The following is a 21,878-nucleotide window of genomic DNA, read 5'->3' as shown; positions in this document are numbered from 1 at the left end:
GTTTTTGCAGTATTACAAGTTAGGTTTGGCAATATCTGTGGGAAGGACACCGGTGTCCATCAGTTTATTCCCCACACCTGAACAGACAAGTCAGAGCTTTAAATAAAACACTTCAGGTCAGGTCACGCTGCTGCAGACTTTTGCCTCCTTGCACCTGAGCTGGTTACAGGACAAGATGTTCAGCTGCTGTGAAATGTGACCAGCCAGGTTTGGACCATGACCATTATTGGAAGCTCATGCCCCAGGTGGAAGAAACAATCACAGACAAACAAACACAAGCACTCACTTTTCGCCACAGGGGCAGGTTGGTTTTCTCACACGCGCTCTGCCTCTGCACAGAATTGGTCAGGTCATAGCTCAGGCTGTAGTAAAAGGAGTCTGAATCCATGAACATTTTGAACAACTCCTCCAATAATCTCTTCTCCAGTCTCTCTTTCTCTTTGCTTTCTCTAATCTGAAAGAAAATAATGGCTCTCATGTCTTTCTCTGTGAGTGAAAAGACTCCAGTCATATTTTCCATTTCTAGCCTTGGAGGACAAACACTTTCCCAGTGATGAGCAAGCCTTAAAACTCCCAGCAAAGATAAACACAAGTGACAGCAGCCTGAGAAACATAATTCTAATTTTAATAACCATTGTTTTGACTTCATAATCCAAGTCATTATTGGTTAAAAGCAGTTAGATGAGATTGTATGCTGTTCTCTGAGGAACCAAATTTTGTGTCCAACTCTATATTATAAGAAAAACTTATGCAAAGCAATTTCTAGACTTTTAGAACCTCACTAGAAGCTAATCCTAGTAAAAAAGAACTCTATTAGCAATTCTGCCAAAATTATGTAATTACAAAATGAAAAAAAAATCACAGAAGAGCCACAGCTAAATAATAAAAAAAAAATAAACTGGGCATCAAGACAGTTCTGCAATTTTTAAAGGTCTTTGTATTCCATTTGATCATCCATCAAAATTTTTGAATTATAAACTCGACATTTTGGAACAAAGAAGAAAACAGTAGAAAACTTTTAGAAAAAAGTAGAAAACTTTACCTTCTTTTTATTTGGAGCAGACACATTAGATTTAATTTGAGTAAGAGTCTTCAGCAGGAATTTTGTGTCATCTGGGGACTGTGTTATCTTCTCTGGCTTGTTTATCCCAAAATGGTGCTTTTTACAAAGCTAAAATAATGACATTGAATTAAAGCCAACATTTAAATACTCTTTAGAACATTTAAATACTTTTTTGAAAGTCTGCAAAAGCAACGTTTTGATGCCCACAAACCTAGGGGAGACACTGAAATAGAGGGGTAACATGCAGGTTTCCATCTATAGCCTAATTCTCACTCTTCTATAAAAGGCATTTTCCCCTGTCATTGTGAGACTCTGCCTCAATTTGACATGGATTGAGTACCCAGACCCACCCCAAATTCCCACCCAAATTAAATTAGCACTACTTATTTTTATTTCTTTATCCATTCTCTATTGGGGAAAAAAAATTGCAACATTTTAAGTAAGGATTTCCCTTCAAGCAAAGTTATAGAATTAAGATTCCGAAATGGGACAAAAGCAAGAGAATCCATTAAAAAATATACTCGCTCCTGGTTCAGTAAATCTTATTCTTGTTTGGTATTCCCAATTATCTTTGTGAAATTTAGGTATTATTTTGTTGCAATTTCCCTCTCCAACAGAACTTGTGATTTCTGTTTAAAAATATATTTTTATCAAAAAACAGTATTTAAAAAAGCACAAAATATTCAAGGTGTTTGCTTATACCAGGAGAAAGAGACAAGAGGCATTTGACTTTCATTTCACTGAAGCAGGAGGGGGACAGCAGGGTTCCTTGAACACGGCCATACCTCCAGTTCCAGATCCTGAGGTTCTGTCTCAGAAAGTGGAATCACTGCAATCTTGGTTATTTTGCACACCTCATGATCTCCTGGAAGTTTGCCAATCAATGCTTTCTGACGAATTAAAAGCAGCCACCATGGTAAATCTGGGGAAAAAGAAACCAGCAGATGCTTTGTCTTGTCAGGAATTTATTTTGATTAGTGTGTCAGAAACCATTTGACTAGAAGAACCCAGTGAATCATGATTTGTTATTGTTGTGTTTTGTTATTACGCATTGCAATAAAATTTGAAAAATACTTTAAAATATTTATTCAGTCTCTAATATAATAAGGAGATGAACTATTTCACAGACTTGCCCCTCCTTCACCTATAGCAATTAATAATCTCTAGGCTGAAGCACAAGTTGAGGACAGCTGGAACTCAAACAGCAAGGTAAGAATTTCCCTTTGTACCTCCTGTCATGTACCAAACAACAAGACAGGCACAGGTAACACCTGATTACAAGATTAATGAGTGAAGAAATCTGATGAGCAAACATGGACTGCACCACACAAAGCAGTTTACACGTGTTTAGAGGCTCATGACATCACTCCTGAAGAGCATAAAGTGGTGGAGAAATTAGTGAGATAAAAATTAATGAAGATATTGGTGACAGGCGCATTCCATGCACATATCCAGCCTCCAGCACCTGCAGCCATAGCACCCACACTTTAATGAGACAGGGAAACACAAAAAACATTCCCACTGACTGCTGAGGAGTGCCTGCACATTCCCAGATTTCAACCCCTTGGCTAGAGCAGGAGTTGTGTGCTGGGCCTTCAGGAGTCAAAAGCAAAAGTTCTGTTAAGGGAGATGGAAAAGGCAGAGAAAGTCCTAGAGACAAACATACACATTCACCACTTCTCCCAGCTGAGAAGCAGCCAACTGAGTTCAGCTGAAAAGGTGACATAAAGACACAAAAAGCCTGCTGTGATAGACCTAAATACGCTCCCACACTTGTGATGGCAGAACATGTCATGTATTGTGCCTCTGAATACAATACACAGCCTTTGAAAAGTCTATTTAGCAGCTCTATAGCAAATGCAAACCCTGTTCTCCTTGCTCAGTAAATTCTAAACAGTATTTTATCCTCTGAATGCTTAAGAAAAACACAGAAAACCCCAGCAGATCCTTTTATCTAAGAACAGGAATAGTCACTGCCAACAGACAACTGTGTGCTGTGACACTGCATCCTCCCTTGGATTCTGCATTACTGCCTTCAAAAAAGAGATATGTTTGTGTTAGGTATTAAGAAGCCTTTAAAAATTTCATAACTACAGACAGAGAGCCAGAGGGTGCCTCCCAAAAAGGCAGGAGGGGAAGGGGAATGAAGCCATGCACCACCTCTTTAACGTGCATGGTCCTGTAAAGGGAGCCCTGTGCTGCTCCTGAACCCTGCAGCAGAATCCTAATCCCTGCAGGATCAGACACCTCGGGTCAGGAGGGAGCTCAGGGTGCCACTGATGGAGCAGAGTCAGCCCCGAGGCTGCAGCAGGGCTGCCACAAGAACAATCCAAGCTGTCACACAGGCACAGTCTCCTACAACTGGTCAAAGGACACCAGGGCAGGAGAGGAGAGTGACAGCAATGCCACTCCGTGAGCCCCAGTGGCCAGCAGGGGCTGGAGCAGCTCCTCTGTGCAGCTGCAGGAATTGCCCTGGAGAACACCTGCCTTTGCCCCAGCATCCCACCCAGCAGCCACGGGCAAAGGGAAGCTGAGGAAAATGACAGATTTTATGTACCAGAGAGAAGATCAATGAAGAGGTTAAAAAAATCCTTTTGCAAAGGAGAAATTGAAATGCTGCCAAACCCACCAGCAGCACATAAAGATGCCTATCAGCTCATCTGAAAATGTCTACCCTTTCTATGCTGATTTCTAGTAGGCAAACCCAGCAGTGTCTGAAAGCCAGGGCAATCCAAGCTTTTACAACAGGGTGTCCAGGCAGGTATTCCTGCTGGGCAGTCCTATAATCTCATTTATTCCCACCTGCAGAAGGCTGGCCACACAATTTAATCCTAGGAGATCACAGTGTATGTCAACAAACAAAACAGACACTCTCCTAACAAAGGCAACCATCTAGATTTCCAGTGAATTTAATCAGTAGGGTTCTATTGAAGATCAGCACAAGGTAAAGGCATTTCTGAGTAGATATGCCTCAGTAAAAAACTTGAAAAGGAAAAATCTCTGCCCAATCTTCCCCCTACCTATATTAACAAATCCTGTTAGCTGTAAACAAGAACTTAAGAGCTTTATACAGACAAGTGAGTTGAATATCCTTTTGTCATTTTTAAAAATGCACTGAAATGTCATCTTGGTGTACACTGCAAAACTCTTTGTATTATAGCCAGAGCCACAGAACATTAAAAGAGAACAGGAATTCTCCAGCAGATCAAAAGTAAACAGTCAGGAAGTAATTATGCAGATAAAGTATGCCCTGAAGTAAAAGCTTCAACAATAGCCATAAAAGCAGCACATTATAATAGCCAGCAATACCTAAATAACTGAATCTCTAAATATAGAGAATGTGCTTCTGCAGTCAGGAGGAAAAAAGCAGTTCCACACATTAGTGACTGCCTGCTCAGTGTGTGAGGGATGGTGTGCACTGCAGAACTGGGCAGCTGCATGGCACCCCAGAAAAGTGCACTTTTCAAGTCATCTCTCAGATTGTAATGTTCACTTTCAGTGTTTTATGAACTAAGGCAGAGCAGATGGTGACAACTAGCTTGAAGTATTGCATCCAAAGGAAGCTATTACCTCTCATTCCTCACTAAAATGGAAATTTACTCCTCTGTTGTTTCAACACTGTCAGCACAACACTGCTGTTTTTCTCTAACACTTCCCCAACAATCTAGCATTTACTTTCCCCAAAATGGTTTTGCAGTAACTTCTCATAAGCTGTACATGAGTTTATTACAAATCCTGCTTCCTGCAAGGATTTTGATTTTAGCCAAGAAATTCTACGCCACCAATTTCATACTTTTTGTTACTTGAACAGCTTAAAAATTGGCTGCATGCATAAAGAATGCTTTTGGTTGTTGACTGTATGAAATTCAGTTATATCTCAATGAGGAGATTTCAGAACTGCCTGTAGTTTCTATCAAGATCCAGAGACAGGCAAACAAAAAAAAAAGCTGTGGATAAGGAAGGAAGAACTCCTTTTTCCTCCTGTTTACAGAGTCTGTGGACTTTTGCCAGCAGCATTTAACCTGGGCCTTAATTAACCAGCACTGGAACACTCCAAATGAATGCAAGTACAGACACTGCACTGCACAGGGGTGTGCTCTGACCAAGAAACACAAGAACCTGTGGCAGAAATGATTGTGTTAAGAGACAATTGCTGGAACTGGTTAGGAAATACAGCTTTGGTTATAGTCAGATATACAGGACAACAAAATTAAATTCTATAAAGGAGATCCTTTATGTAAGAGATGGGCTTGCCTCCATATGGGAAGATTATGCAAAGACAATTTTAACTGTGCATCTTACCAAGGAAATGTGCAAGGATCTGTTGCAGTAAAATCTCCACAATACAGCCTAAAACCCTTTTCCTTTTACTGCCATTATTACTGTGCATTTTCTTACAAGTTGCTTTGGGATGGGCCAGAAAATGGTAAGCAATTATATTCTTACATTCTGATGTTCAACTGTTTTATTGTTTGGGTTTGAGTTCCCTACACACACAAAGAAATAAAGTCTCTGAATGTTTAAGAAAATTCAATTTGGAGAATCACAAAATATTGCTTTAAATAGATTTGAATCTCAAATATAAGTGTACAATTATGTTCAGAGGTACAACTGGCCCCCTCATATCAAAAATTCTTGGAAGAATTAAAAAATAAACCATGTAATATTGGCTAACTGGTTTCTATGAGACAGCTTCCATGTCACAGCAGCTTTCCTACAAATTCTCTGTATGAGGCAAGCAATAAAACCAGCAAGATTAAGAGTAAATTAAAACCCATCCCTAGTTACAGCTCATTGGCAAAGGTATTCCAATGCTAAATTACAGACAGCCCATGACTGATTATAGGGACATTTTAAGGTCATCTTAGACAATTCCAGCATTCCTGCAATAATCAAATCTTGCAAGAACACATGAGGATCTATGTCCAATATATTCAATGCATCCAGGCTTTGAGTGCATTGGTAGCAACTCCAATACTTAAAAAGGCATTTGAGGTTCTCAGTCTTTGTGTGTGCCAAGGATTTTTAAAACCTCTTTTCAACAATAGCTGGTAACAAGGCCCTGAGCAGGACAAGCCCAAATTCACCAAATGAGCTTCAAACTAATTTTTCTGATCCTGATAACCTGGGGGCAGGGGAGAAGAAATCAGAGCAGCAAGTCCTCCTGTTGCAGGTCAGGCATTTCACCCAGCTCCTGCAGCACAGTTCTCCTGCTGAGCCTGGACAGAACCATCCAGCAATGTTAAATATTTATACAACTTCTGCTGATAAAGTTTCCAGGTGACAAAGATTGATACAAGAATAAGTAATGAAGACAGGTTACTGTTACAGACTGCTAGATGATTCAGCCTGAGGATAGCATCAAGCCACGATGGAATATGATCAAGTAGGAATTAATTAAAAATAGCAGGTTTGAGGAGAGCTGTGTGAGACACCTCAGTCAGCCCTCTCCTTGTCACTGCAGCCTGATGGATGACACTCATCAGGAAATGGCAGCAAATTCAAGGAGCTCTCAAAAGTAAGGATAAACAGCTGGAGGCTGTCTTTCTTTAGACATTTAATAGTAGAAAACAAGACACCATTTATAGGACAGTTGCATCACTAAATATCAGAATATCTACAAGAAAAAGGATGAACAGTTTGTGATGATGGCAGCTGAACAAGGCAGAGACAAAAGGGAACACTTCCACTGACCTAAGCAGCAGCTGAGTGGAATTCCTGGATGAGTTTAATTGATTCAGTAGCTCTACAGGACTCATGGAAAGAAGAGATATCAGGCTTATTACCTGATAATCTTAATTTACCTGACAACAGCAAGACGACACCTGTTGAAGTGTCACACTCAGAGGAAAGTTTCAACTCGGATTTCATAAGCAGAGGAAGCAGCTCACAATAAACACACATGCAAAGATCTTCAGTTGCCACAACACACTAAAAAACCTTCCAGAAAGCATTTGAAGTCTCCCTTTTCAAAGGCTTTTATAACTACACTCCCTAGAGAGAAGGGGGGAAAGGCTTTTGTGTACCCAAGGGCCTGGTTTTAAAACACCACACCCCACATTTAACAAAAACATGTGTCAAAACCAACCACTGAGCACTTTCCCACAGCAGAAAAAGGGCATTACTGGAGTTGAGCCATCATTCATCATGGACAGCACATGCTGACCAGCACAGACAACCTGGATGAAGAGAAAGTGAGATGGCAGAGTCTGAACCTCTTCATAGCACCAGATCTGAAAAAGGATGGTTGAATAAACCTGGAGAATGAGCACAGACAGAAATATCAGGTGAACTCAAAGATGAAGTGATGTGACTAGGAGGAGGACATGATCCTGAACTTCATGGAGAGGTGGGCTCTCAACTACTACTCCCAGAAACAGGACCAGGGGTCACAGTACCTGTGGAGCCATGATAATTCCTTGGATTTATCTGCCCTGCCTCATGCCAGGGTGTCCCAGTCCCTGCTCTCCATCCCATTATTGCCACCCTGAGCAATCTGTTTCTATTCAAGGGAGCACAAACATCTGATCCATTTCAGCACTTAATCCATCCTGCCCTCCTGGAACACACTTGAAACTTTACCTGTATTGATCATATTGCCAGGCACTACTTTAAATGCAGGGTGCAGGCACTCACAAAAACAATGGCACAGAGCAAGGGTTTATGGCCACCTTTCCTCCCTGACAGTAAATAGACAGCCAGAGCTCTACTGGCAGAGGTATCTTGCTGGACAAAGCTGGTATATATCAAAATAAATACTTATGGCTACAGGAATTTGCAGCTGATAAAGCAAAAGGAGTAGTGAGTTTATTTTACAGGAAAACATTACTACTATCAGTTAGAGACAAGCTTATCATTAAAATAACAATGAATTCTACACCTGCTTGAGTTTTATACTCTGTCATTTAACTGCAAACGAGTTTAAGCGTTCCTCTTGCTTTCAAAGATTCATCTACCAAGGCAGCAATTATTCTTCATGTTTTCATACAGCATTGAGAATTCAGGCCTTATACTGTTGTGAAAGCTTCCTTTATTAGTTTTTGCACTGTACCATAAGAAAACAACAGGAATCTCCTTAAAAGGATTGTTCCAAAAGATTTAAGAATTTTATAAATCTCACATGGAGATTCAGACAGAACTCCAAATGCAAGTTTCTACTACTTGTGAATGCAAGCCTCTATTTTTATAAGACAGTGCCAAATCACAATCCATTCACTGGAGAGCAGAGTGCATTTGTTTGTGCAGCTATAATCACCTTGACAAGTCCATTTGGGGGTGCTCCTCCACAGCAAAGAACACTACACTGTTCCACTGGAGCTAAGCAGTATCATTTGCAACATCACAGAGCTTCAGCAGTAAACAAATAAAACCCCATCAGAAGAGAAAAAAGCACGTACCTGTATGAAGCTGGACTTTCCCAATTACTCCCTCTACCAGGCCCAGACAAATGGGATTCCAAGCCAAAAGAAGATCAGTGGCTGCAAAAAAAAGAACAAAGGTCCTGTTTTTAAACAGTAAATAAAACAGGACAATTAAATTGAACAGTCACCCTCTCCACTTTCCCCACCTTAAAGGGTAGAAAATGTAAAATAATTCCAGCAATAATAAGATGATGTACATGTCCATTTTTTCTTGCTACCCAGTAGTTATGAAAAAATTACTAAGTTTCCAACATAAAGCCCTACCACAGATATTTTCCATATTTTTGAGGGGGAAAAGTAGCTTTAGGCAGCAATAATTAAATTTAATAGAGGCTTAATTCTTCTCATATCCACTAGAATTTTTCACCTAAGCAAAATTTTACACGGCTGTAGTGAAACTGAATAGAGGTCACTGAGTCACCAGCACAGCTTCAAAACCCAGCAGATGCTGACTTTCACCCCCAGCTCCCTCCCATTTGTATCCAGCTACTATTACTTTCACATCCTCTTTCTATAAACACACACACACAGACACTTCCCCTTCTGTTAAAACATTCCCCACAAGTACATGGAATATCAAAGCACACAAAGTTAAGGTTTAGGTTTCTAGTTCTCCTGTTCTTAATAAATTCCAGTCAACCACATAGGAAGTAGAAGAGAAAGCAGGAAGAAAAGGAGTTCAGTACCTGGTTCAAGGATTTGAGAGTGGGGAAAAGAAGGAAATTCCTAACTCAAATCTTTAAAGTGAAAGCAAATACTTAAAAGCAAGTATCTGTGTAGCAGAGAAAAATCTCAAAGGAGAAAATGTTTTTCTATATCATGAAGGACAAGCTTGTTATTATTTACCAAAACACATTTGTTCCAAGGTAAAAGAGCTTCTCCAGTTTTAACATCCAGACAAAATGAATATGTTAACTATTGGTGTAACATTAACATTTGAAAGAACAAATTCACAAAAGAGTACAAATCATCTACATAAACACTTTATCTAGAATATCTTCATTTCTTCTTGTAAATCTGAGATCTGCAGGTGACAACTGAGAGTACGATTTTTTTACACAGTTGTTTTAGAGCACTAATCCTCCTCAAAACATTTGTAGTTGAGGCCCTGATAGTCCAAGAACACACACTGTTTTCACAGCTTCCAGCATAACATTTAATAGTACAAGATTCAACTATTTTCCTCATTAAACACAAGCATTTCCACGAGCTACAGCAGAAACAGTTGCAGTCAGGGTAGGTCTGGAATAAACTTATTAATTGGGATGGATCACACGTGCCTGGATACAGACAAGCAAGAACCAAAAGCCCACAGCAGCAGAATTTAAAGCAATGTTTGCTGCAGCATGCAGGGCTGCAATTAATGCCTGTAACCATGCTGGACCAAATTCCTGTTTCCTCCTTCCTCTGGACAGTGACTTGAGCTGCACAGAACCTCATGTGAATCATGGCAGAATAAAAGGAACTTCCTGGGGAGACTAACACAGCTGAGCACCAGGAAATCAGTGACAGTGGGTGACAGCTTTGATGTGCCCCCAATCCCTGCTGGAGCACCTGAACACATCTTGTATCCTCCTGGCAGATCTGTGCTCGTACAAAACAAGTCCTAGAACAGCCTGAGCTCAGTTTCACTCCAAAAAACACACAGGAGGATCTCTGTGCTGAGTGGGAAATCTGCACTGGCAGCAAAGAGGAATGCTGGGAGCCTTCCTCACTCCCAAACCTTCCACCTTCTTTCCCAGTTCTGTCTAAACCCTGGGACTCTTCTACAGCTGCATTGCCTCACACTTCATCTACTTATTGCCATCTTTGTAATTAGCCTAATGTTCATACTTCCACCAGCCAGTGACATCAAGCAGCAAACAAAGCCAGACACAGGAGGAATTTACAGAACCATATTAGTGAAGGTTTACCATGGCTGCCATAAGCCTGGCAATCTAGAAAACATTCTGTGTCTTTCTAAAACTCTGATTTCCTGCTGTGATAAAGTATTAGCAAGAAAACCTCACTTGCTATCCAAAGCCTTTGTCTAGGAGTTTACAAGAGATAAAAAAATGAGGAAACAAGATTTTGTGTTAATTAGAGGAATAAGGAAACAAAATTTTAGACCTGCTTGTAAAAGGACATAAAAAAAAAAAACATCTTACACGGATGGGTTCCTCTGACAGAGGCAGCACCAAAAAATCCAAGCCTTCTACAGGAATCCTACTACCCCAGCAGCAGAGGCACAATGAGAAATGGCTCTAAACTTTACGTACAGACAAGCTTTGGAAAAGAAGAGAAGGTATTTGGAATCAAATATTCCACTTTCAGAGTTTAAATGCAGCAAATGTGGATCCACCAGCTGGGCAGCACAGGCTCTCAGGTCACTGTGATTATCAAGCTAGTCATGGTAAAGGCTGAATGAAGAAAATTTTCCATGGGGAAGGCAGGGCATAGGGAAAAAAAGACATATTTAGCAATATATAAGGAGATTGCCATGTTTTTTTCAGTGTCCAAGAAAACTGAGATGCAAAGAAGCTTTACAGGAAAAATGCTTGTAGGCTGTTAAAAAACACCACTTGTGGAATCACACTGACTTCCTTTTGGTGACAGCATCACTAAATTTGTTTTTCTTATGCTATTTCTAGAGAACTTTCTATAGGAAAGTATGTGTGAGTATGTGTGACAGCACAGAGGTAAGGCAGGGGTTTTTTAACTAAATAAAGCATATCTGGTTCCAACCTGATTAGAAGTTTGTTATTGGTTAGAATTCAGTTTCCTGTGTGTCAACCATAGCTCAGAGCCAACATGCTGAATAAATATCACTACAGTAAATACCAATATGAACCTCTTGCTCCTGAGAAGTGCACTCTGGAAATAAGAGATGGATGAACCAAACAAAATAAAGATTTAAACATAATTTCCCCAGCCATCCCCAAAGATGGGCTTTCATGCTGAGTGCACCCCTATTCACTCTGTAGAGCAAGAAGTTGCCTCCAACTTTTGTCTAACACTAAAATTGATCAAGACTTTTTCCTTGCAGCCATTCGGTAAAACTGGCAGCAGCAATCTCCAGTCTCTATCTTGTATCTTTGAAAATTATAACCACTCTATATTTAAAGCCATTACATAAGCAAAGATTCAGAGATCCAAGAATGTGAACTGCAAACCTGCAGGATGTAAGTATTTAACTGTATTATATTTTACAGAATTTAAGAGGCAGCCTAAGATGGTAGACAGTGATACATGCTACAGAAGGTATCCACATCCTTTTAAAGTCATAAAAACAACCATACAAAACAAAACTGAAAATGTTCAGTTCAAAGTTTCAGATAGTATACATGAGACCTGGCTACATTTGACTGCTGAATGCTCAAAGAGCCCATGACAAGCTTGATTCTTTTTTCTTTTTTAAAGAAATGCCTATCAGTAAGAATTAACCACCACAAGGCTCTATCGAAAGGAAACTCTGAACTTTCCTTACAGACAAAACAGACAATGCTTTGAGATACAATGTGAAATACAACTTATCAATAGTTACTCTTGTTTCCCCACACAAACTTAACCTCTTATAAATGTCATACTAGTCCTCCTTTAAACCTCACAGAGCCAGGAAGAAAGACTTATCAACTTTAAACTGCAGTACAGGGATGTTGAAACAGACTTCTTACAGTATTGTGCTGATGATAAAAGAGCAGTGTCAAAACAGTCATTGTCAATGAAAGCAGAAAGTCCAGAAAGAATCACTGTGAGCAGTGAGATGAGTCCCGTGGAAGATCTTCCCTGACTTGAGGAATTCTCTGCTGTCCTCAATGTGTTTAAATTTGAGAGAACTGCCAGTGTTTGACAGGCCTTAACACTCTGATGTATACACTTGCTCACCGAGCTTCCATCCTGAAGTACAAAATTGCTCATTCTTTCCTCATCCTACTAAATAAATTCAAGCTACCGAAACAAATGTTGGGGTTTTTTGCTGATTCCTGTCAGAGATAAATGACCACTGCAATGCATTTACCATTCACAGTGATTGTATCAGCATTCAGCTGCAGCACAACAGAAGTTCTGTCACAAATTCAGAACAAAACCAGCTTTGATGTGATTGACTTCCACCACCACCACACAGAGCCGTGCAGCACCAGATAAAGCCTCTTTAATTCTTTGTGTTTACACAAACATAACCCTGATAAACGTGATACAAAAGCAGCTTGGAAGAGCATCAAAACCCAAAACTGCTTTCTGGCTCTTTCTGCAGTCTACCACCAGCTGAGATGATCCAAGGTCAGGAACAAACTTGACTAGAAAACAAACCACTGCTTTGGGATAAACCACTTGCCCAACACAGAATGGCTGGAGGCAAGGCTGGCAGCTTCCTCTGGAGAAGGCAGGAAGAAAAGAAGATTTCATTTGTTATCATTTGAATCCAGCCCATACTGCCTGGTTCAATCCATTGAGCAGCTGTAATTGTTTCTCATCCAATCCTGCTGTAGTTCAGAGGGCACTCACACACCTCTCATCTCCCTTGTTGTGGGCATTTGGGAATGAACCTCAGCTAGGAAGTGTTTCCTGACAGTGAATTCAATATAAAACATCCACATCATCACTGGATTTCCTTCAGGTTGCACCTAAGTGTGTAAGTATGGACATTCATGTGGCAATTCTCAACAAGTCTTCCTGGAGTCTGACAGAGCACTAATTCTCCATCATTTTCACCATCCAACACAAGCCATAGATATTTATATAGAAAAAATAAAAGCAGAATGACTCACTATGTACAGCCAAAATAAATCACACAGCTCTGCTAATGTAAATTTTAACACCAGAAGTGTTAATATTCAGGAAGGAGATTCAATATTTTAAAATAGATTTCAGGGGGCTTTTTTCTTTAAATTGTGTCTGCTTCAGATCAAAAACAACTGCAAGACTTTATTATTAGCATTATTTGACCTTTATGACCTACTGTGGCTTCTCCAAAGAAAGTCTGCTTCCGAGTTCCAGTTCATCTTTGAATAGTGTTCTGGAATTTTAACCAGGATTAAGAGATTACAAATTAACTGGGAAGATTTAAGAATATAAAGTTGAACTTCTTTCTCCTGGAGGAAATAAAGTACTACTTATGCAAATAAAACTTGGGCTAATTGAGTTTTCCTTTCAGCACAGATTTCTAAAACTGTCTTTAAGCTACTTGCAGAAAGATGAAGCGTTAAGACATCAGTATTACAAGCTCTTAATTGCTGTGAACTGTTAACTTTATTTACTTGCATGTTCTCCTCCAAACTTTAAACAAGTATCCCTTCAGCTAATCACCTGCTTTATTGGGACACTTCCCTTCAACATCTCAGCATTAAAAGAGATGAACACAAACAAGTCAAGTACAATTTAGTGACAGATTTAAAGCAGTGGGGATGGCAGCACACAATAATACATTTATAGTGCTGCTGCCAAAGCAGGAAAAAGCAACTAACAAAAATGAGTCCCTACTACTCATCTTGATAAAGAAATACTTCTTTGTATTCTGATGCAGTCAGAAAATCCCTTGAGTCACCAGGCATTGCTTGGGAGACTGGCAAACATACGGGAAATGTTCAGTTGTCTGGAGAGTGTCCAGAGTTACAGGGAATTGCACAAGGAACCCCTGTGCTGGAAGTGCAAACAAACTGCTGTCACCAGTGTTTGCTCCAAACACAGTCTGGCCCTGTGCATCAGTGGCCTCCAAACTTCTTTATCAAACGCCACACCAAGGAAAACAAAATTAGCACGTATCCCAAAGATGTATATTTATTTGTCCAGTAGAACACAAATAATTTATATGTATTATAAAACATACAAAAGAGAGGAGGTTTTTAATGGGTGAAATAAACATTATTTGAAGGCAGTGTTTATTTTTATTAATGGTACAAATTATTTTCTTCCCACACCCCAGTGCACTGCCTTGAGCACCCCCAAGCTGTGTGCACCCCACTGCAGAGTCCACTGATGGGTAATATACTCAACAAGCTGTTATGTGCATCTCAAGCCTTTGAGATAAGAATCAGTTCCTCACAACCCTTCCACAAACCTGTAAATACCACTCAGAAAACCGCCCAGCAGGGACTCTTAAAATGCAAATAAGTGCCAGGCCACTGGAGCTCAGAGGGTTGGTTTTTTGCTTGGTTGGTTTGGCTTTTTTTTTTCTTTTTAACTTTAGAGCTTCCCTTTATTCTTCACATTGCTGAACTCTGTTAGCAAACACATCTTCTGAGAAGTAAAATAGAAAAGGAAAAAATATCTTTTATCCTTCCAAAAGCAACAACTCTGCACTAATTAATATTATTCCACACCAAAACACATTTATCCCCATTTTTAGCTGGTATTTCAACAAAGCTCAAGTTGTTTGAGGGTATACCCTTAAAGCTAAGAAAGCAGTAGGTTGTCTGCATTTTTTAAAATCCTATTTACTCTGCAAGAAGGAAACCATCAATCAGGCAGGAGAAAGATTTTATTTAAACCTACTTACAAAAGTGACAGCTTAAACACTATGTTCACTCATTCCGAAGACTGTCTATTAAAAGTTTGCTCAGCTACAGCTACACTGAAAGAAGAGCACAAGAAAGCTATTCTGTGCTCAAAAAATTAAAATATAAACATTTACTGAGCAGAAGGGTTTCACAATTATGGAAATTAGTTTGTTTTACTAATCACTGAGCTGGCTTTGCTAATGCTCCTTAAGAGCCATGAGAGAATTACAGAGTGAGCCAAGTTGAAGCAAGGTAAAGTTTTCCCTCACTGTCACCTGTTCTTCTGATGCCAAAATTAACTTTCCTCTCTGATTGTCCAACTAATCAGTCTCAAAGCACAAGAAGAGTTATGGATTGGAAACAACCATTTCTAACACTAAATATGGGAGTTATACTCAAAAATTTGCCATGTGTTTGAGGAACAGACAGGATTTCAAACCAGTACACCCCACCCCCCCTCATATTCCTCCCTTTATTTATATTTTCTTTTAATTGTTGGGGACAATTTGACTACTCAGTTAACAAGCAGCAACATATTATTTAAATGTTACTGGAAAGCATGCAAATATAGGGAAAAACGTAACCATCACCCCTATGTGCAAAAGTGGCTGTTTTTTCTTAACTGAAATAGAGACAACGAAACAAACTGAAATATAACAATTAATGACAGACCAGGATATTTGCCATTTACATCCTGCAATTACCTCTTGGGCAAGGTCATTTACTTTTAAATTTGGCTCAGAATTCTGGTTTCCAGTTCAAAGGATGTTCAAGGCCTTGTTTTCAGTTTTCAGAGACTCAGCAAACTCTGCTCCAGGGCTCTATTCAAGTAGGTTTCTCCCTTAAATGGAAAACCTCAGTGTTCAATTGCTATTTCATTCATCTGGGTTCAGCTTTTCAGGAAAAAAGTCCTCTCCCAGTTTTTATTGGGGAAGATGTTTGGAGCAAGAAAATACAATTGGCGATTAAGTATTAATATTCCTGTTTACTAAAGCCAAGCTTTAATAAAAAACAGTTTCTGCACTATTTCCAAGTTTTTCCTCTAGATACACAACCAATAATTTCTCCTCTTCTTGGTACTCCACTCCCATTACTTTATTTTCTATCCCATTCCAATCTGCAACAGTTTTTTTGAAAGAACACAAGCAGCATATCAAACAAGTGCCTTGCCTTGTCCTGCAGTTCAGAGTTCAAAACTTGGAATCACAAAAGTTTTCATGTTTCCCTACACATACAGATGAAATATCACCCCCAGCATTAAACTGTGAAACAACCTAACAAGAAGAGCAGTGTTCTCATGAAAAAACCTCAAACCCTTGGTGCAGATGCAGACCTTTCTTAATTGAAATCAGTGTCCTCTGTTATAAATATTTTAGCTGCAGTTAGTCTGCAATTTCCTACTCAATATTTAGTTAATACTAACTCATGAAATCAAAGATGAGTCATCTCTGCCAGCAAAATATAAGCCAAAGAAATCCACTTGAATTAGATTCATTTTCATTCCAGCGGAAGGCAAAAAAAAGAGAACCAGCAACACCAGAATATCAAGATAGGAAGCATTAGGAGTTTTTCCTGTATTTAAAACCTCAGGTCATTTCAGCATGGACAGGAATGCCAAGAAATCTACACATCTGAGTTGGGACAAGTTTGACATTTCCAGAACTCTTCAGAGAAGGAAAAAGAGAAAAAATGAGAGGGGAACAGTGTTGGGAACTCCTCATGTGTGGAGACATGAGGCTTGACTCCATGTTTCTCAGAAGGCTGATTTATTATCTTATTATATTAAAATACTACATTAAAACTATACTAAAAGAACAGAGAGAAGATCATCAGAAGGCTACAAAGAACAAGAATAGAATGCCTAACAAAATCTTGTGACTCTCAGAGTGCAATGCAGCTGCACCTGTGATTGGCCATTAATTAGAAACACCCAACATGCACCAGCCACAGCTGCACCTGTTGCATTCCACAGCAGCAGATAGTTATTGTTTACATTTCTTCCCTGAGGCCCTCAGCTCCTCAGAAGGGGAAAAATCCTAACAGAGGATTTTTCATAAAATATCATAGTTACAGAACACCCTTGTCATATTCAATTCACCACCTGCTAACACTCTACAGGAAAGTAAAGAAGCACCTCACCTCAAGGTGTATTTCATTCTCACCAGGCCAGGCTTTAACACACTACCAACCCACTTAAGTCTCACTTTTAGGTTTACTATGCTCTATAAAAAGAGCCATGTATGGAATTAAAAAGTAGATTTTACTTATAAAAGGTAGAAAATATAATTTCTCTCTTATGAATATATAGGAAGATCTCACCTCAGAGTCAGAAGCTACAACAGTGACTAAATATTGCATAGAGTGAGTAATGTATGCAATATTTAATCAGAGGAAGGATACCTGGTCCCCTCTGTTCTCTTTCACAAGGTAAAAGCAGCAACAGGGACCCAAGTGCTGCTGGTTTTTTCAGCCCACATTCTCGCTGGGCTGCAGCTAATGCAGATCAGGTCTGACATCTGGTTTGTCACACACCACAAGGACGTGGTGCTGACAACCAAGAGAGAGGAGGGAACACAGGAACAGAATGAGCAAGCAAGGGTGAGAAACAGTGCAGTACCCACTGCAGCTAAAAAGGTGTCAAAAAACAGCTTGAGGTTCCTTCTGAAGTGACTTGAAATACTAAAGCTCCAGCCTCCTGTGGAATTCATCTCCCAGAATAGACAGGCAGTTTCCAAGACATACTACAGAAATTCAGGAAGGCAGTTTGGTATGAAATAATTCAGCAGCATGACTTCACACTCAGGCTGTCACCCCCAGAGCCAGTCTAGGAGTGCTCTGCAGACCCAAACTTAGCAATACACGTTTTGGAGGCAGTGCATCACTCCTTACACCATTCATTAGCTCAAAGCCTTCACTTGAGCACTTCCAGGCTCCCACAAAGGAACTGCTCTTCCTCCTCCAGTCTGCAGCCATGAAGAGCAGCTCAGGAATTCTGACAAGTCATTTCTACATGACTCCTGCAATGCCTTGGAGGAGAAAGGCAAGCACACAGCTGGAATATTACATGGCCTTATGATTTGTGATTCAGAGATGATTTCACACTATCAGACTAAGACACCTGACCTGAAGTGTGTCCCCTGCTACTCTGAAAATACTGTTGGTAACACATCCCTCATTGAAAGTATTTAAAGTGCATCGCTTCAGTTGCTGACTCACAACCATTTTCAACAGATGAAAATGAATACTGTAGCAATAAATTCCTGAAGTGTTTGTTTGAAACAAACAAATGCTCATCTGCCTCTAGTTTAGAGCTCCAGAGGTAAAACACAGCTTAACCCATCTTACTCTTTCAGGCAGAGGCAACTGAGTCTTTGAGCATGACATCCCCAAAAGCTGGGTTAGATTAATTGCAATCTGTGTATCCCTCAAAATATTTGGTAAGTTTTCTTCTCCAGAGCAATGGGAATCAGCACAATTAGAATAAATAGTTTTAGTAACAACTGTTCCCAATCTAATTTGACATTACTTCCTGGAGGACTATCAAGGCCAGCACAATGATAATAGAAGCTTTACACCATAACATTCTCATTCCTTCTAGTGCTGTTAAAAAATGGTGAGAAAAATTCAGTGTCTTCAACACTTTTTAGCCTTTACACACACACATATATATGTATACATATGCAAATATAAACACAATTTATACAAACATCTTCAATAAAAAGTATTTCTAATCTGTGTAGAACTCCAGTCCAGACCAGCCACACAGAGCATTAACAAAGTAATCCAAGAGTGAAACCCTGACCAAGACCTGATGTAAGGCATTTAAGGCATGGCTGAACAGCACATGTTTTTTCACTACATTGAAAAATGCACACTCTCAACAGCCAAATTATTTAAAACAAAAAAAAGTCTATGATGCCAAAGTGATTCATGGATTTCCTGCAGGTGACTCATTAGTGCTTTCACTTTAGAGAATAAAAAAAACCCCAGAAACATCTTGTAAACACAGGCTGACATCCTTCAAATGAGGGCCAACCTCAGACTTTGCTTATGGCAAATATTTACCAAGATTATTTGCTTTTTTTTTTTATTCAAGCTGTTATCTCCATGATTCAAAGAGGTCAGAAATACAGCTCTCAATATTGGCAAATTTCTGAACATGCCTTTACAGTTGAGGGAGTATTTAAATCTTAGCATCAGCTCTTTAGATTCAGACCTACCCTCTCAAGTAATGATTTGCAAGGTTTACCAGCATTATCTATTTCAACCCATGAATGTGCAAAGATCCATTCAGAGCAGCCTCTGTGAGACAGAATTTTAAAAACCCAGACCTCTGAAACCAAGCAGAGACACAGAGCTACATCACAGCCTTTTGACAGATTATTAAACATGTCAATGAACACAAGTTATGACTTTGTTGTTTTTTTTTTAACACGGCAGTGACTCATCACACAGAAATCCATTTACTCATTTCCGGGCATGAAATTGGCCTCAATAATAAACGGTCAAATGTAATAAAATTGCAAACTTGAGGATATGCAGTTTTGTCTTAATACAAGAAAGAGCTATTGATCCAAGAAACACTTCCTGTGAGAGAACTGTTTCTTTCTTGGGCTTACTTTCAAGCTGCTAAGGTATTTCATTTCACAGACCTGGAGTCCACTGTCAAGAAGATGATCCACAGGGAGGGCTGGAGAAACAAACACATGGGAATGGGAAAGCACTGCTAACAATTGCGAGTTTCAAGCAGGCCAGGGGACTTCAATATCACATTACCTTTGGTGAATCTGCAGGTCACACACAACAGGGATCACATGGAAGCTGCCTGAAAATGCAGAGGCAGGCAAAGGACAAAATGCTGCTGGAACAGCAGGCAGACACACTGCTGGGCACTGGCAAAGCCCCCAGGAGGTTAAGGGACAGCAAGAAAAAATAAAACACAGCAATGGCTGCGTGAAAGAAAGGCACTGATGCTTTTAAAAGTTAAAGTTATCAAGCTCTAATCTCCAGAACTACAGATCATTATGTGTTTTAATTACTGTGGGTCAAGGAAGAGCTTTCAGCCCATGCAGACGGCTGTAACCATCACAAACCTAAACCTGAGGGGCTTTCCCCCCTGTGAAAGCACACATTTCACTGACTAGCAGTGCTGTCTGCTAGCTCAACACCAATTATTTTGTAAGGTCACTTGCAAATCAGAGTATTGCTGGATTAGTGAAGTTGATGGACAAGAATTAGTCATGCTAACTTGACACAGATTGCAGTTTTATCTGAGAGATGCAAACAAACTGCGCTGAGAAGACACAACCCAAGGATGAAAACAGAACACAAGAAAGTGCAGCATGAAAAACAGTTCTTTGAAAAAACACAGATAACAACGGTATTTAATGTTTATGTTTAAAGTTTGTCCAACCTTTCACAGAAGCTCATAAAGTCTGCTGTACTCGGACAGCCAGCCTGGTCATATACACATTTAGCCACCTTTTTTGGCATAACACAGATCCCAATTTCAGAAAGCTGTAAGTAACATCTACGCAGCCTACAACACGTTTGGTGAAACACCCAGCTACTTAGAGTTTCTTTCTCATATAAGCAGGGTCAGCATGGTCCTTTACATCAAAGCTACCTATCAGAATCACAGAAAATGATGAAAACTCATGGGATGGTTTGGCTTGGAAGGGATCTTAAAGACCATCTTGTTCCAACCTCCGGCCATGGGCAGGGAGCACACATCCCACAAAGCAAGATAACTCCCAGGGGTGGCATTTTATTTTATAGACGCCTTTACTGAGTAACCACCTAGGTAGGACAGGGTGATTACCATTGTTTCAAAACCCCCTTTTGACACAACTCCAGCTCAATTTTTGCTCGCGCTGCCTTCCCTCCAGACTTATATTAATCAGACTTATAATAATACACAGCGGAGCTCTGTGAAATTGTCACTTACACAGCCTGTAACCACCGAATAATTCAGAAGCACTTTAGAAGCCACATAATCACAGAACCTCAAAGGAATGGAACGCACCTTACAGACACCCGGTCCCTACCCAGTGCAGCCACCTGTTCAATTCCCCCCGGACGAGGCCACCACGGCACCCACCCTCCCGAGGACGCAACGCCCGTGCCCCGGGAGCATCCCTTATGTAAGGCTGACACCAGCCCCGCACGGCCCCTCGCCCCAGCGATGCCTTCGGCCGCCGGCACCGCTCCGGCTCTCTCCGGGCGCGGAGCAGCGCTGCTTCACGGCACCGGCACTCGCTGACCTCCGCGGCCCGGGCGGCGCTGGGCAGCGCCACCGAACCGCCGCGGCACCGCCGGGGTCACCGCGCCAACCCCGGCGCTCGGCTGGCTCCCAGCCCGCCCCTCCCCGGGCGGGCGCGGCCGCGGGGGTCTCACCGGCTCGCAGCTGCAGGCTGCCGTCCCTGCGGCTGCACCACAGCGCCCGCTCCCCGCTCTGCAGGATGTAGTGGTCCTTGGCTTGGAACAGCTCCATGCTGGCACGTTGGGAGCCGCCGGGCGCTGAGGGACGGAGGGCGGCGCGGGAGGAAGGGGCGCTCCCGCCGCTCCCGCCGCCGCGCGCGGCCCCGGGGCGGAAGGGGGAATGGCCGGCGCGGGGGGAGCGCGCGCTCCCGAGCGGCCGCGCGCGCGCTCGCGGGCGCTGCCCCGGAGCCGGAGCGCGAGCGGGCGGAGCGGGCGCGAGCCCGGGTTCCGCTCCCGCCGCCGCACGTGACAGCGCCCGGCCCCGCCCCGCGCGCGCTTAAAGGGGCAGAGCAGGGGGCGGGGCTTGCGAGGGGCGGGGCTGCGTCCCCGACCCTGCCCGACGGTGCTCGGGGTCGTTCGGCCCCTTCCCCTCAGCCCCGTCCCCTCAGCCCCTTCTCAGCTCGGCTCCCCTTACATCAGCTCCCCTCAGCCCCGGCT

The 21,878-nt window shown here is 41.3% G+C and overlaps 1 protein-coding gene across 3 annotated transcripts in view; it reads right to left on the bottom strand.

Moving 5' to 3' along the window:
- Nucleotides 1-21,666, bottom strand: part of INPP5F (inositol polyphosphate-5-phosphatase F) — a 39,122-nt gene extending 17,456 nt beyond the window's left edge. The window contains exons 1-5 of one of the 3 annotated variants that reach the window (XM_064431471.1): nt 21,357-21,666; nt 8,461-8,541; nt 1,849-1,985; nt 1,043-1,171; nt 287-454 (exon numbers count right to left, since the gene is read on the bottom strand). In XM_064431471.1, the coding sequence (XP_064287541.1) occupies nt 287-454; nt 1,043-1,171; nt 1,849-1,985; nt 8,461-8,541; nt 21,357-21,453 (612 nt within the window). In that variant the 5' untranslated portion in view covers nt 21,454-21,666. Of the gene's footprint in view, nt 1-286; nt 455-1,042; nt 1,172-1,848; nt 1,986-8,460; nt 8,542-9,170; nt 9,235-20,985; nt 21,038-21,356 lie in introns of those variants that run through there. The other 2 variants (XM_064431473.1, XM_064431472.1) reach the window with 2 other exon arrangements.
- Nucleotides 21,667-21,878: the final 212 nt, after the last annotated feature.

Source organism: Passer domesticus, chromosome 8, assembly GCF_036417665.1.
Source record: "Passer domesticus isolate bPasDom1 chromosome 8, bPasDom1.hap1, whole genome shotgun sequence".
In the NCBI taxonomy this organism is placed as follows: Eukaryota; Metazoa; Chordata; class Aves; order Passeriformes; family Passeridae; genus Passer; species Passer domesticus.
The sequence above is the reverse complement of the archived record's forward strand: the minus strand, read 5'-3'. Positions and strand labels throughout refer to the sequence as shown.